This window comes from Gobius niger (genome assembly GCF_951799975.1).
Source record: "Gobius niger genome assembly, chromosome: 16".
Taxonomy (NCBI): domain Eukaryota; kingdom Metazoa; phylum Chordata; class Actinopteri; order Gobiiformes; family Gobiidae; genus Gobius; species Gobius niger.
In genome coordinates this window covers 25631384-25646448 of record NC_136867.1, presented here as the reverse complement: position 1 = coordinate 25646448, position 15065 = coordinate 25631384, and the positions used below count along the sequence as shown (strand labels likewise).

General features: G+C 43.4%; 2 protein-coding genes across 3 annotated transcripts in view; one reads left to right on the top strand and one right to left on the bottom strand.

Annotated features, from left to right (window-relative positions):
* Positions 1-15065, bottom strand: part of larp1b (La ribonucleoprotein 1B) — a 54850-nt gene that overhangs the window by 29552 nt on the left and 10233 nt on the right. The window contains exons 2-5 of one of the 2 annotated variants that reach the window (XM_079573397.1): positions 14829-14890; positions 10673-10729; positions 6814-7060; positions 3531-3693 (exon numbers count right to left, since the gene is read on the bottom strand). In XM_079573397.1, the coding sequence (XP_079429523.1) occupies positions 3531-3693; positions 6814-7060; positions 10673-10729; positions 14829-14890 (529 nt within the window). The remainder of the gene's footprint in view (positions 1-3530; positions 3694-6813; positions 7061-10672; positions 10730-14828; positions 14891-15065) is intronic. The other variant, XM_079573398.1, reaches the window with a different exon arrangement.
* The window catches only part of LOC306975827 (dr1-associated corepressor), a 31256-nt gene continuing 23171 nt past the window's right edge, over positions 6981-15065 (top strand). The window contains exon 1 of the mRNA XM_079573599.1: positions 6981-7085. The gene's annotated coding sequence lies outside the window, so the exon portion shown is untranslated. The remainder of the gene's footprint in view (positions 7086-15065) is intronic.

The following is a 15065-nucleotide window of genomic DNA, read 5'->3' as shown; positions in this document are numbered from 1 at the left end:
CATAAGTGCACGTGGCACCAGGACACCCTAGGCAGGAGGTCGATGATCGACTTTGTACTTGTGTCGTCTGACCTCCGGCCGCGTGTCTCGGACACTCGGGTGAAGAGAGGGGCGGAGCTGTCAACTGATCACCACCTGGTGGTGAGCTGGATCCGCTGGCAGGGGAGGAAGCCGGTCAGACCTGGCAGGCCCAAGCGTGTTGTGAGGGTCTGCTGGGAACGTCTGGCGGATCCCTCTGTCAGTGGGGTCTTCAACTCCCACCTCCGGAAGAGCTTCACCCAGATACCGGGGGAGGCTGGGGACATGGAGTCCGAGTGGACTCTGTTCTCCTCCTTCATTGTCGATGCGGCTGCTCGCAGTTGTGGCCGTAAGGTCTCTGGTGCCTGTCGCGGCGGCAATCCCCGAACCCGGTGGTGGCGCCCGGAAGTAAGGGATGCCGTCAAGCTGAAGAAGGAGTCCTACCTGGCCTTGTTGGCTTGTGGGACTCCTGAGGCAGCTGAGAGGTACCGGCAGGCCAAGCGTGCTGCAGCTCGTGCGGTCACGGAGGCAAAAACTCGTGTCTGGGAGGAGTTCGGGGAGGCCATGGAGGAAGACTATCGGTCGGCCTCGAAGAGATTCTGGCAAACCGTCCGGCACCTCAGGAGGGGGAAGCAGTGCTTCACCAACACTGTTTACAGTGCAGGTGGGGGAGCTGCTGACCTTGACTGGGGATGTCGTTGGGCGGTGGAAGGAGTACTTCGAGGACCTCCTCAATCCCGTCGTCACGTCTTCCAATGAGGAAGCAGAGGCTGGGGACTCGGAGGTGGGCTCGCTCATCACCGGGGCTGAAGTCACCAAGGTGGTGAGAAAGCTCCTTGGTGGCAAGGCTCCGGGGGTGGATGAGATTCGCCCTGAGTACCTTAAGTCTCTGGATGTTGTAGGACTGTCTTGGCTGACACGTCTCTGCAACATCGCGTGGCGGTCGGGGACAGTGCCCCTGGATTGGCAGACTGGGGTGGTGGTCCCTCTCTTTAAGAAGGGGGATCGGAGGGTGTGTTCCAATTACAGAGGGATCACCCTCCTTAGCCTCCCCGGTAAGGTCTACTCCAGGGTGCTGGAGAGGAGGATCCGGCCGATAGTTGAACCTTGGATCCAGGAGGAACAATGCGGTTTTCGTCCTGGTCGTGGCACACTGGACCAGCTCCATACCCTCCGTCGGGTGCTTGAGGGTTCGTGGGAGTTCGCCCAACCAGTCCACATGTGTTTTGTGGATCTGGAGAAAGCGTTCGACCGCGTCCCTCGTGGTGCCCTGTGGGGGGTGCTCCGGGAGTATGGGGTCCGGGGCCCTCTGCTAAGGGCTGTCCGTTCCCTGTATGACCGCAGCAGGAGCTTGGTTCGCATTGCCGGCAGTAAGTCAGACCTGTTCCCGGTGCGTGTTGGTCTCCGCCAGGGCTGCCCTTTGTCACCGGTTCTGTTCATCACTTTTATGGACAGAATTTCTAGGCGCAGCCAGGGGCCGGAGGGTGTCCGGTTTGGGAGCCTCAGGATCTCATCTCTGCTGTTTGCGGATTATGTTGTTCTGTTGGCTTCAACGAACCAGGACCTTCAGCACGCTCTGGGGCGGTTTGCAGCCGAGTGTGTAGCGGCCGGGATGGGGATCAGCACCTCCAAATCTGAGGCCATGGTTCTCCACCGGAAAAAAAAGGTGGCTTCCCCTCTACAGGTCGGTGGGGAGTCCTTACCTCAAGTGGAGGAGTTCAAGTATCTCGGGGTCTTGTTCACGAGTGGGGGACGGATGGAGCGTGAGATCGATAGACGGATCGGTGCGGCGTCAGCAGTGATGCGGTCGCTGTATCGGTCTGTCGTGGTGAAGAGGGAGCTGAGTCGGGGCAAAGCTCTCGATTTACCGATCGATCTACGTTCCCACCCTCACCTATGGTCATGAGATTTGGGTAATGACCGAAAGGACAAGATCGCGAATACAAGCGGCCGAAATGAGTTTCCTTCGCAGGGTGGCTGGGCGCACCCTTCGAGATCGGGTGAGGAGCTCAGTTACCCGGGAGGAGCTCGGAGTAGAGTCGCTGCTCCTTCACGTCGAAAGGAGCGGCTGAGGTGGCTCGGGCATCTGTTCCGGATGCCTCCTGGTCGCCTCCCGCGGGAGGTGTTCCAGGCATGTCCTAGTGGGACAAGGCCTTGTGGAAGACCCAGGACACGGTGGTGGGACTATGTCTCCGAGCTGGCCTGGTGTCGCCTCGGGGTCCCCCCAGAACAGCTGGAGGAGGTGTGTGGACCGGGAAGTTTGGGCATCTCTGCTGAGACTGCTGCCCCCGCGACCCGGCCCCGGATAAAGCGGAAGAAAATGGATGGATGGATAATTATACTTTGTTGTGTAACACTTCACGTAACCATATTTAAATACGGAAAACGTGGAAGAGCTTGGTAGCTTCTATCTTGACCTGTTTTGGAGCTATAGTGGAGAGAGGGTGAGGCTAAATGCTAACGCCGTCTGCGCTGTGTTTACGTGACTGAAGGCACGGGGGAAGACCAGACAGGTCCTAAAGAACTCGTCAAAGCTAAGGTAAGAACATATCTCAGTATGTAAAAACGGTGGCCTGTTCCTGTATAAGAACAAATAATGGCTCTCAGGTTAAATAGGACACACATGCTACAGTAAAATATTATATTATATGCTAATAAAAGATATAGTTTTTATCTGCAAGATCTGGTGACCCCCAAAATTTGTCTCTCCAAAAAATACTGGTTTTAAAGCCTTTTAAACCGTCATAAAATGTCAGGCTAATAGGCATTTTTTACAGTGAAGTGACAGTTTTCTTCCTGAAAGTTGTGAAACCTGGTTTAAACTCAGTCCCTGTGACAAAATGATGTTGTAAATGCATTAGGAAAGTTTGAGATGAGTTTGGAAGAAAATAGCAATTTGAAATTTGAGTGACCCCGTTTCTTTGTACAATCAGGTATCGCTACTTTAATCACCCAAATGCTAGAAAATTGTCCCGCAATTCCATAAAAGTTGATTCAAATGCTTTATAATTAAAGGCAGTGTTTCCCCCACACAATGTCTGAGTTTACAACAGACTAGAGGACGAAGCAAAGTGTGTTCCATTGCCAGAAAAAAAACCAAATCAGGTACAGAGCCTTTAATGCAATAAATCTATGGTTTACAATTTTTATTCTATTCAGACTTGAAATACGACCCATGCAGAATGATTTCACACCACTTTAAATGCATCAGCCACCAAAGCAGCCATTACAGATCACACTGAACACTCTGAACACACTGAACACACTGAACACATGCTTCAAAAGGCTGGGGTCACATCACATGTTATAATAAAGATGAGCCTATAGTTTTAAAACGGCACATGTTTTCATCTGGTTTGTGGTTGATTCCGAATAATTACTCGGCCAAATATGAAACTCGTGACTGAATCTGAAGCTTCCGTGAGTGTTTTTGTCTTTTTTTTTTTACACTAAACCCTGGATGTTGAGCCCAGCCTGTTGAGCAGAGACGATTGGTTAAAGCGGAGACAGACTTACTCCTGCTGCTGCTGCTATCATGCGGCCTGTTACTACTCAGGGGCGGCGGCGACGACGTGTGATTGGGCGACGCGGGGTCATGTGACTCGTCGGCTGACTTGGCGCCCTCGTCCCGGGACGCGTCCTCCAGCGGCAGAGAAACCCACTTACGCTTGTTACCTAGCGACGATTCACACACCGACAACAGCAGTGAGCACAGGGCGGGAGGGCGAGGCAGGGGTTCTCAGCCGGACGATTCAGGACCAGCCCAGACATTCAACTTATATCGCGATACTTTCTGCCACAATACCAGGTTGTGATATCATGATACTCGGGGGCCAAATCTGATATTGCGATACAGTAAGTAATAATGATAAGTAATACGTTTACCTTAAAGGAACAGGCCACCGTTTTTCCATACTGAGACATGTCCAAAGTTAATAAACCGAAGGGGGCCGCAAATTCTAGAAATATAATTTAAAAAAATAGACTTTTTCTTTTTTGCTTTAATTGAATATATATGAAATAAATGAAAATCCATTAATTGCTGGGTTGCAGGTGACATTACAGCGTTCTAAAGGCCTATACTATTATATAGAGGAAAATTATTTTGTTTTTGAGGAAATGTTTGGTTTTGTACAGAGAGATCATGGACCCAGTGATTGATATTAATGATCATTGTTTAAATTCACATATTTTCTTTTTAGCTAGGGTCCTGGGTCCGATGACATCATAATATTCTAGAACCTGCAACCCATTAATAGAAAACTGTGATGAAGGCTGTTTTAAAAAAAAAAAAAAAGTACTTTAAGCATGTTTAATTATAAGCATCAGGGTTTCCAACTAATACATTAGTTGGTATTTAAAAAAAAATGTACCCTGTGTTTATTAACCAGAAATTATTCTTTTCATAGCAGCATAACAGCCAAAAAGAGTTATTATTTAATGCTTAAAAAGCACCAGAATGCAGGAAAACGCATCTAAATTAAAGAGAAATGGGGGCCCCTGGACTCCCCTAGGGGGCACTCACTCCCACCACAGAAACCCTGAAATCTGTAGGAAACACTGACCATAGTCAACATTTCATTTTATTTGCTAAATTTAGAAGGTACACTGCATAATATTTTGGTATGTACTGTTGCGGGAAAACAAAACATGCTCTTAATGACACAGAACATGCTGTTACTGCCGTGTGTAATAAAAGAATGGACTTGGATGAGAAACTAAACGGTTAAGTTTACGGTCATATCTTAGGAGGGGTGAGCCTCACGAATGTTTGTTTGTACATTTATAAGGTATTTTTCAATGATGAAATGCATTTAAAGTCACACCGCGTAGAACTTTGTCATAAAATAAAAGATTGTATTTCAATTTTATTTTTGGGGTAGATATTTTCCATCATTGAAAAATATCACAAAAGAGCATGTAATTTTGCAGCGGCCTCAGCTCTCCTAAGACACGACATAACTTTAACAGGAGGGGGTCCGTCTCCAGCTCGTTTTCATGGAGATGTGACTAAAGCAGCAGAATTTGAGACTTAAACAGGGTCTAGGTCCTCATCCAAATCCATTCTTTGATTACCCACTGCAGAAACAGCATTGTCTGTGTCGAGCTGGGCATTAGAAACATGTTTTGTACTGATGGCAAAAGCATAATCCAAAATGTTACGCAGTGTGCCTTTAAATTTTATTTATTGGGTAAAGTTCTACGCAGTGTGGCTTTAATACAATAGAGGTGACGTTATTATCTGACCTCGACTGAGCGCGGCCCAGTTGTTTGTATAATTTTCTGTTTGTGGCCCTCAGTGGAAAAAGTTTAACATTTTTAAACTCCGTACAGTCCCTTTAAAGGCTATAACTATCAAAACAGCTCATTGGGCAAAGTCCCGCGGTCCACTGGAAATGATCCCGCGAGGCCCTTCTGGGTCCCGACCCTCCGGCTGAGAACCACTGAATCAGACTAAAAAGTAACAGAGTGCCCCGAGAAATGCCAAACACAGAACACGGACATGTTTTAAATCAGAAAGTACTGAAGTAGTGATCAACAAATGGAAAACACATGAGCTACTATGTTCTTCAGTGATGTAGGGCTGGGTATGGTTACATTTTATTCCATGCATGTAATTTAATACTTTTTTTTGATGCTTCTAGTACAATACTTGCCATCGAGAACCAGAAAACAAGACAATAATGATCATTTCTTTTAAATTTGTATCATTAATTTGAGCTGAAACAACCAAGACACTTCCTTTAATGCTGTCACTGGAACAACAGGCACTTTTTTTAAAAGGTACCCAGAAGAATTAGGGGGAAATTATTACAAGTTTGGAAAAAATCAGGGAAAATGTGGAGCAAAATAGGGAGAAAAAAAATTTAAAACATGAAAAAGTTGGGGAAAATAAGGAACATTTTGGGAAAATAGGGAAAAAAAAGAAAGAAAAGAACTTTGAAAAATTGGGAAAAAAGTGGATAAAAATGGGGGGCAAATAAGAAAAACTTTTTTCCCTCTCTTTTAAAGAAAGTTTCTTGGTTCTTGGTTTCACCTCAAATAAATAATACAAATAAAAAAGAAATTAAATGGAAAGAAAAGGAATAAATTTACATTATTAATCTGTTTTCTGGTTCTACATGACAAATATTTTAGTGTAGGTATCGAAAAAAGTATCGTTTAAAAACCGGTATTGAAAACCAAGTATCGTTCAAGTATCAGTATTGAAAACCAAGTATCGTTTAAGTATCGGTATCGAAAAAAAGTAACAGTGCTCAGCCCTACATATAACATAGAATACAATAGTAGTTAATCTAAAACATGCACTTGTGCAAAATAAACCTTCAATCTAAGAGATTTGGCAACTTTGGCTTTAGCAACGCATTGAATACACTTTGCACAAGAGTGTTTTTATTCCTAAGGGCTAAAAACATCGACCCTGTTATTGCAGATAAAATTGAAATACAGATTTTCAACTCACTACTGCCACCTCAGGTCGCATGTGTAACTGCAGCTTCTATGTTTTACTTATGCAAAGTGCTGACAGTTCGCCAACATGCCTCATTCTTGGCCACAAAAGCAGCAGCGTCATGCCTCGATGCAACAAATCAATGCTTTTCATGCAGCAGGAAAACAAATCTGGAGATAAATCAGCTGAAACCTGTTCTGAGAGCGTCGGATTGAAACTTTGACAGAAACTGAAGTGGTAAAATGTCACTAAAATGTCTAATGAGATTCTCAGGATCCAGACACGTCAAATTACTTAACGAAATCCCTCAGATAGTTTTAAATCTTCCCTTTTCTCCGCCTCACCTCCTCCTCTCTTCTTCAGCGCGCTCCCCTTCGCCTCCGCGGTCGTTTTGTCGTCTGTTTCTTGGATTCCCGGCTCCAGCGGCGTCTCCTGGTTCTCTTTGCTGTCGCCGCCATCGATGCTGCTCTCAGACTTCCGGTCCGGGCGCTCCCGCCGCTTCTCCCGGTCTCCGCGCTCCCCTCGCTCCCCTCGCTCCCGGCGGGACGACTGCGGCTTCTTGATGTTGCTGTTGTTGGTGACCACGTGCTGCTGCTGAACGAGGACACGGTTTAGAGTTAAGAGAAACATGCTATACATCTAAAAATCATATCAGACATACATAATAATTGTCAAAAATAAAGCTGGCTACTTCATGGATTTCATTTATTGTGGGTTATTTTTAGAACGTAACACCCGCGATAAACCAGGGACCACTGTAATAATATCATTACGTTGGCGGGCTTTATTTTATAATTAAAAATAGGTCTTTGGCGACTAAAACGCGAGACGTTGATGAGTTTCTGTGAGATGTGAGAAAGTGGTTCATCAGAAAACCTGAGCTTGTGCAGGGAGCTGGGGAACAGACACGCTACGTTTGACCTAGAGCGCCACCATCAGGTCACAGGGCCTCTCTCTGCCATCTCTCTCTGCCATCTCTCTCCTCTCCTCTCCTCTCCTCTCCCCTCATCTCTCTCCCATCTCTCGCCTCAATCTCTCTCCCCATTTCTCTCTCCCTCTCCTCTCCCTCTCTCTCCCCTCTCTCCCATCTCTCCCCCCTCTCCTCTCTCCTCCCTCCTCTACTCTCTCCTCCCTCTCTCCCCTCTCTCCCCTCTCTCCCTCTCTCCCTCTCTCCCTCCTCTCCTCTCCTCCCTCTCTCCTCCCTCTCTCCCCTCTCTCCCTCCTCTCCTCTCCTCTCTCTCCTTCCTCTCTCCCTCCTCTCCTCTCTCTCTCTCTCTCTCCCTCCTCTCCTCTCTCCTCCCTCTCTCCGCTCTCTCCCTCCTCTCCTCTCTCCTCCCTCTCTCCCTCCTCTCCTCTCTCCTCCCTCTCTCCCTCCTCTCCTCTCTCCTCCCTCTCTCCCCTCTCTCCCTCCTCTCCTCTCTCTCTCCCTCCTCTCCTCTCTCTCCCTCCTCTCCTCTCACTCCTCTCTCTCTCCCTCCTCTCCTCTCTCCTTCCTCTCTCCTCCCTCTCTTCCCTGTCTGTCTTCTCTCCTCCCTGTCTGTCTTCTCTCCTCCCTCCTCTCCTCTCCTCTCCTCTCCTCTCCTCTCTCTCTCCCTCCTCTCACTCCTCTCTCTCCCTCCTCTCCTCTCTCTCTCTCCTCTCTCCTTCCTCTCTCCCTTCTCTCTCTCTCTCTCCCTCCTCTCTCTCTCCCTCCTCTCACTCCTCTCTCTCCCTCCTCTCTCCTTCCTCTCTCTCTCCCTCCTCTCCTCTCCTCTCTCCTCTCTCTCTTCCTCTCTCCCTCCTCTCCTCTCTCCTCTCTCCCCTCTTTCTCTCCCATCTCTCTCCTCCCTCTCTTCCCTCTCTCTCTTCCCACTCTCCTTCCTCTCTCCCTTCTCTCCCTCTCTCCCTCCTCTCCTCTCTTCCCTCTCTCTCTCCCCTGTGTAATCTTATACATCAAAATTAATTTGTTGAAATACTAACTTAAAACAATTCAAGAAACTGACTAAAACCTTTTGTGTTCTCATCGACTAAAACAATCACATTTAGAAATGACCGAAATGGCACAAAAAACTAAAAGCTATTTCATCCAAAAGACTAAAGAGGCCATTGATATTATTGCATTCAAACATACTGTATTTAATCTAATTCCAGCTTTATGGAGTTCCTCCCACACAAACAAAGCACAGACTTGTTCCTCTGGCAGTGAATGTAAACTGTGTTTTTAGTCCCTTCTTATTTTTTTTTAGTTTATACAAGTGAACATGGAGATCTTAGTCAGTTTTAGTCTCATTAAAACTATTACATTGACTGAACTTATGATAACCCTGCCTGTAAATATGCTCTAATGTTGAATACGATAACTGGAGTTGAGTTTTGTTTAAGTAATTGTGCTTATTCAGTCTAAACCTTCACCTCCTACCAAACAAACAATGTGAAATGTAAAATGTAAAAACTGATTCAAACCAGCAACACAATACAGAAGGATCAGGACGTTTTCATTTTCCGGCAGGCCGTCACTTGAAAATGAACTGCGCTGAAATTCATGCAGTTAACCTACATTTGTTGGCCCTGTGCTCCGGGGTTTGAGCTTTGCACAAGGATCTCGACTGTTGTGTGTTTAGTGTCGTCTAACAGGATATTTCAGGTCAGGTCTTCGTCTGCCTTTCCATTTTCTACACGTTTAAAAACTGTATTTCAGCAAAACCGCACGTCTACAGTGATACAACATCCTAAAGAGCGAATAGGACTAAAGTAAACTTGATTCATATTAGCGGCTTACGACTCCTCAGCTTTGATATTTCATACTAATTCATAATTTAAACTCACTTAATGATTGAAAACTGCTCTTTTGAGGGGCTTGTTTGTTGCTTGGAGCGCCCCCACTGGCAACAGGAGGAATTACCCATGATGAAACCCAGAATACAATGCACTTCGAGAAAATTGTTTAAGTTTTACAATAAATAAATAAATGGGCTGATGATAAATTTTGTGCTAAAATAAATATCTGGTATTTTGTGAACGATAAGTTGATACAGTACTTATTGTGACAGGTCTAGCTAATGGCATGCAAACAAATCAATGGTGCCGTGACGACAGAGATGAGGAGAATACTTCCATCTAAATTGTATTAGATGCAGACTGAATACTTGCCCTAAAGTGTATTTTGTATCGTATTCCGTTACTTTATACTGCACTCTGAATACTTCGACAACTTTCCCGTTGATTTGCATTATTCATGCATAAATGCGGCATTAGGGTTGTTCTGTGATGCTACATGTTAGCATTGTGCTAATTCTAACGCTAGCTAGCGTTTGCTATGAATGCAGTTTTTTCACTTCTACACAGTGCTAATTTTGAAAGCATATTTTATTTTAGTTTTAGTCTTAGTCTTTTGACTAAAATGTAATTTAATTTAAGTCGAGATTTAGTCAAAAAAAGGTTTTCAATTTAGTCGACTAAATTTAAGTCTAATTTAGTCGAATTTGCATTTATAATATTCATTATAATCATATTTTATCCTGGTCCTCGACGTCATGGAGCTGCTTCCACATGAATAAAGCACAAACCTGTTCATTTGGTTTTGAATTAAAATGATCTGAGGCTTTTTCAGACGGTCAATAGAAGTTTGGATGATTTTAGTCTCTAATTTTTTCATATTTATTTAGTCTTATTTTAGTCGACTAAAACATCTGGACATTTTAGTCATAGTTTTAGTCTCATGAAAAACTTTTAATTTAGTTTTAGTCCAATTTTAGTCGCCAAAAATATCACTTTGACTAAAATTTACACTAAATATTTTAGGCGACGAAATGAACACTGCTTCTACTGAACAATCTGCTGTGAGAAAATATCCATATGGGCCCGATTTACACTGGACTTTATTTATGTGATAAATAAGTTCATATTCCACCAGAAAATGGCTAAAAAGAGCGGAAAATTGTGTTTCCCAAAAGATTTTCCCCCTCGGTGAAGCCACGCCCCCTTCTATGACGAGATGCCGTCTGTATCTGTGTAACAAAATACTGCTCCTGGTCCGGTTTTAACACAAATATGGGGACGTTTTGACCTGGATTATTGACAATATCTGTAATTACTCGCCCATCTATCAACTAAAATTAACTAAAAGTGAAATACTGCATTATATTTTCACACAGGCTTGATTCCCCTGAAAAGACATGAAGTCAATAGATGAATATGGCAAGTTTGTGGCGTTTAAAAACTTGCCTCTTTTGCGAGTTCTCCGGGCGTTGGCCAATTCGTGATGTCGCTGAAGTCACTCGACTGTGGGAACACAAAAAGACAGAATATTTAGAATAATGGCTGTAAAGTTAAGAAGCATTTCACAGAGAATAGTGGTTTTATCAGTGGAGCCAAAAATAGGTCAGTTTTCCATTTGGCAACATCAGATAAACTTGGGAAAAAGGACCAAAGAGCAAATACGAGCCAAGGCCGCACAGATACTGGAGAGTACAGTGACATTTTTACAGTAAAGAACAAACAAAACTAAAATTGCTGGATAAGGAATGACTTCGATTTAAGAAGTTGATTCACAACAAATCGATGCGGCTGCTCCCTGAACATGTTCCTGCGGCTTCCAGGTTTTATTTGCATTAGTAACTAGCTTATAAAAGAAGATTCAATAAACTCTTTAAGCCACTTACTGTAATGTATTAATGTGATAAATGTAGGTTTTTAATGTCACTGGAGCAGCAGAAAGGGAAAAATCATCAGTAGTAAAGTTTTTACTATTCCTACAAGAATTGATCGATTCTCAAACTCAATTATACTAGAGGTCGAATATGGCCGATATTTCCAAATGTCTCGTCTATAATCCTGTGTATGAAGCTTCTAAACTGTAACATGTGTCAATGTTGAACTGTGACAACAGGGGGCGCTTTACTAGGGGCATAGGGCTGATTTGTTTATGTTTAGCAGCTATTTTTGAAAGACAAAAATGAGCAGGTTCAAAAACAAAATCGGTGAGTCTGTATCTGTCATGTTTCTGAAATTATGAGCGAACGTCTGCAACTTAAAATATATATAATACTATTGTTCTGCAGGAAGTTGTGGGAGGCTTCATTTTAATGAACTATACGGAGTCTAAAAATGTTAAAACCCCAACTATTACACAGCAAAACCCAGGAAATATAGATCAGAGCAGCAGAAGAAGAAGAGCGACCTAAACAAAATGTGTGAATGTAACTAAATACTGCTCCAGGTCTGGTTTTAACACAAATATGGGGATGTTTTGACCTGGATTATTGACCATATCGGGGCTGATTTATTTACGTTTCATAGGTACTTTTGAAAGAATGAAAGTATTTTCCTCCCCCTACATGTTCCAGCCATGTCCTAATGTGTAGAATGAGCTCAGACCTGTTCACCACAACTGCCTCTAAAATCCTGCACTGTCACTCAAAAAGTTGCTACTTCGGATCCTAAGTGCCGTCATGCACGAGCTTAATATAGAGGCTGCAGTTACACATAAGACCTGAGGTGGCAGTAGTGAGTATAAAGTGACCAATTTGCATCTAGTCTCTTAAAGGCTATTTCCAATCCAAAAAAACAGGAAGTCTCTATCACTCTATGACTTTGCAATTTGCTACTACCAAACCTTTAAATTGTGATTTCAAGTTTCATGAATCAACTCCTAAATCTTTGCACATCCACTGAACGTCTCTCCATCTCAACTTGTTCGATGAGGATTATAATTTTGAAGAATGAACATGTGAAGGTTAAACACTGGGAGGAAAAACCAGTCGTGAAGACAAACAGATCCCCTGAAGCGGCTCAGACCAGTGGAGGCAGCGCGGGGCAGGTGCAGAGTTCCCACTGAAGAGAACAGAACATGTGACGCTGAAACACGCTGCGTTCAGGGCCAGGCTGACTGTGTGTACATTACAGCGGCAGCAGGAATGTGGCCGCGCCGCCTCCAGGCGACTGTGGGCCTTAAGCGGGAGGCGGGTCGGACACGTCCATCAAACACTTGACACAATGACGGATCTTTTCACTCTCACTTTGGGAGTTGTATTAGAGCAGACCTGGGCAAATTACAGCCCGTGGGCCAGATCCGGCCCGCGAGATGATGGAATCCGGCCCACGACTTGTACGGCATAAATTAAAGTATGTCCAAAAAAAAAAGTTAAGTCTCTAGCCCATTCCTTTGCAGAGATATGATTTTTGAATGCTCACTCCAGCCACTAGGGGGCTGCTTAAATAAAATAAAAGGAAATAATTCCACACGTGTCCAGCAGAGGGCACTGTCATAATGAGAGATCAGGACACAAACAACACATTGGCTGCAGTCCTGTCAGGCTCATTATTCTTCATTTATTGAAAAAGACTTCCTCAATGGTAAGATATTTTTATTTAGGAGACTTTGTTAACTACTTTACTTACCCCCCTCCCCTGCTATTGCTTCACTTCCCAGAAACTCTGAGTATAAGAAGTTGAATAAGCTAAATAACGATGCACACACATGCGCGTCCTTGGCTTGATATGGCTAAATATTTTCAGAAAATAATAGTCCTACTAAATACCATATCAGATACTCAAAATACACAATTTAGTGCAATTTACAATAGGATGAAGTTATTTTTGGTGCGGCTCCGACTCAATTCAGGCGTCTTATGTGGCCCCTTGTGAAATTAATTGCCCACCGCTGTATCAGAGGAATGTGATTTAAAGAACAGATCCTTCAGATAAACACTGGGCACACGGGCACATCTAAAACCTTCCCTCCTCTAAAAGTACCTTGGGAAATGTACTGCATGTTCCGGCGCACTTCAATACAGTCGTTGCCTTGGATGAGAAAGGTTGCCCTGGAAACTTGTGCTTTGCTTCGTATTTCTCACAACTGGAGACTGAACCGCTCTTATTCATTGAAATAGTTCATACAATGAAATGATAATATTTCCCCAGATTGTAATTTCATATTAGAGCTGAGCAATTAACAAAAATCACAACCTCAGTAATCGTCAGATTTCCAGCCACTTCTTTAGCAGAAACAGAACCCAGTTTTGAAGTTTGAACGAGGCAATGGAAGACTTTTGTGTTCAATGAAGCTTGAGGAAAGTATTTGATGTTGTTTGAAGTAAGGTTTCAAAAATAGATATGTCATAAAGTTCATTAATTAGCAATATGTAGTTATTTTATTATGAAAAGTTACCAATATTACAAAAAATGTGATTAATTTGTTTGCCATATCGCCCCTATTTCATATTAGGGATGCATTGATCCGATATTCAGTATCGGTAGCCGATCAGGCTTTTTTTTTTACAGTGTCGGATTGGATCGGATTTGATGACTGGACGGGTCGGATACAAGACGGCCGTGAATCTGTGGTCCTGGATCTGGACCAGACTGGAGCCGCTGCAGATCCAGAACCACAGATTCACGGCCTTCATGCGATCGCTAAGCTCGGACACTGCTTTGATTTGTTTGATTTGTTCTTAATACTGTGTCTTGCACATAAGTAAGTGCCCTCATGGGCTCACAAGACACAATTCAACACAGAATTCAGACGCTGCCAAAATAAAATCACAGAAACTGTACAATCAATCATAACAGAACAACATCCACACCACAGAGGAGGCTGTACATTCATTTGTCTACAACACCGGCTTCTGAAAAACGTTCTTATTTAAAATTCAAAGCTAAAGCCAAAACCGCTTGCATGTTTAAAAAAAAACGACTATATATTATATAAAAATATAATAATACAAAAAGACTGTATCGGATCGGTTTCGGCCAGATGAAGTGTCAAAAATATCGGATCGGGAGCTCAAAATGTGGATCGATACATCCCTATTTCATATATTCATATATTTAATCCTACATAAACATAGAAGACGTATTTGAATGTTGAGTGAATGAATTAGGGCTGGGACGATCCACTTTTGTCATGATCCGATACGTATCACAATACTTTGCTCCAGCGCTATGAAAAAGTAAAATCTTTGACAGGTTTTGGCATCTTCAAAACCAAACAAAATATGATCAATCAAACAAACCAAATAAATAAATATAATGTACTTGGACCTTGAAGAAACATCATCGTACGTCGAATGAAAGTGGGAAAAAGTACATTTTCGTGTATATACTCACCAAACTCTGTCTTAAAACAAATATTAGCTTCCTTCAACTGCTGCATTCAAAACTTGCGAATGCAGAGTGAGGGCTTTTGTTCTGAAAGGCCTAAAGCGACGGTCTAGTAGTAGAAGTGATGAAACGCATGACTTCAGGCCTGTTAGTAAAACGCTATATCCTCCCAACGTTTAAACAAAGAGCTGAGCAGGAGAGTCGCCCGGAGTTACTGAGTCTCCCTTTAAAGAAACGCGATACTGTAATAACATTTACCATTTCACATTCACATTTTTACCTTGCTTGATTTTCTCGTCCGTGGCTTTGCAGCTCGAACCACTTTCAGGGCATTCTGTTGATCTGCAGAGAGAAAACATTCAGTATTAGTGACATGATGTTGGCAAGAAAATGGTCGATATAAGTTAAGTTCATGTAGAATTGAAGTATTAGGTCATAATTGGATTGATATTGTAATTTGAAATGTCGAAATTCCCCCAAAGAACGTGACAATAGATTGATACAGCATTACAAGTGA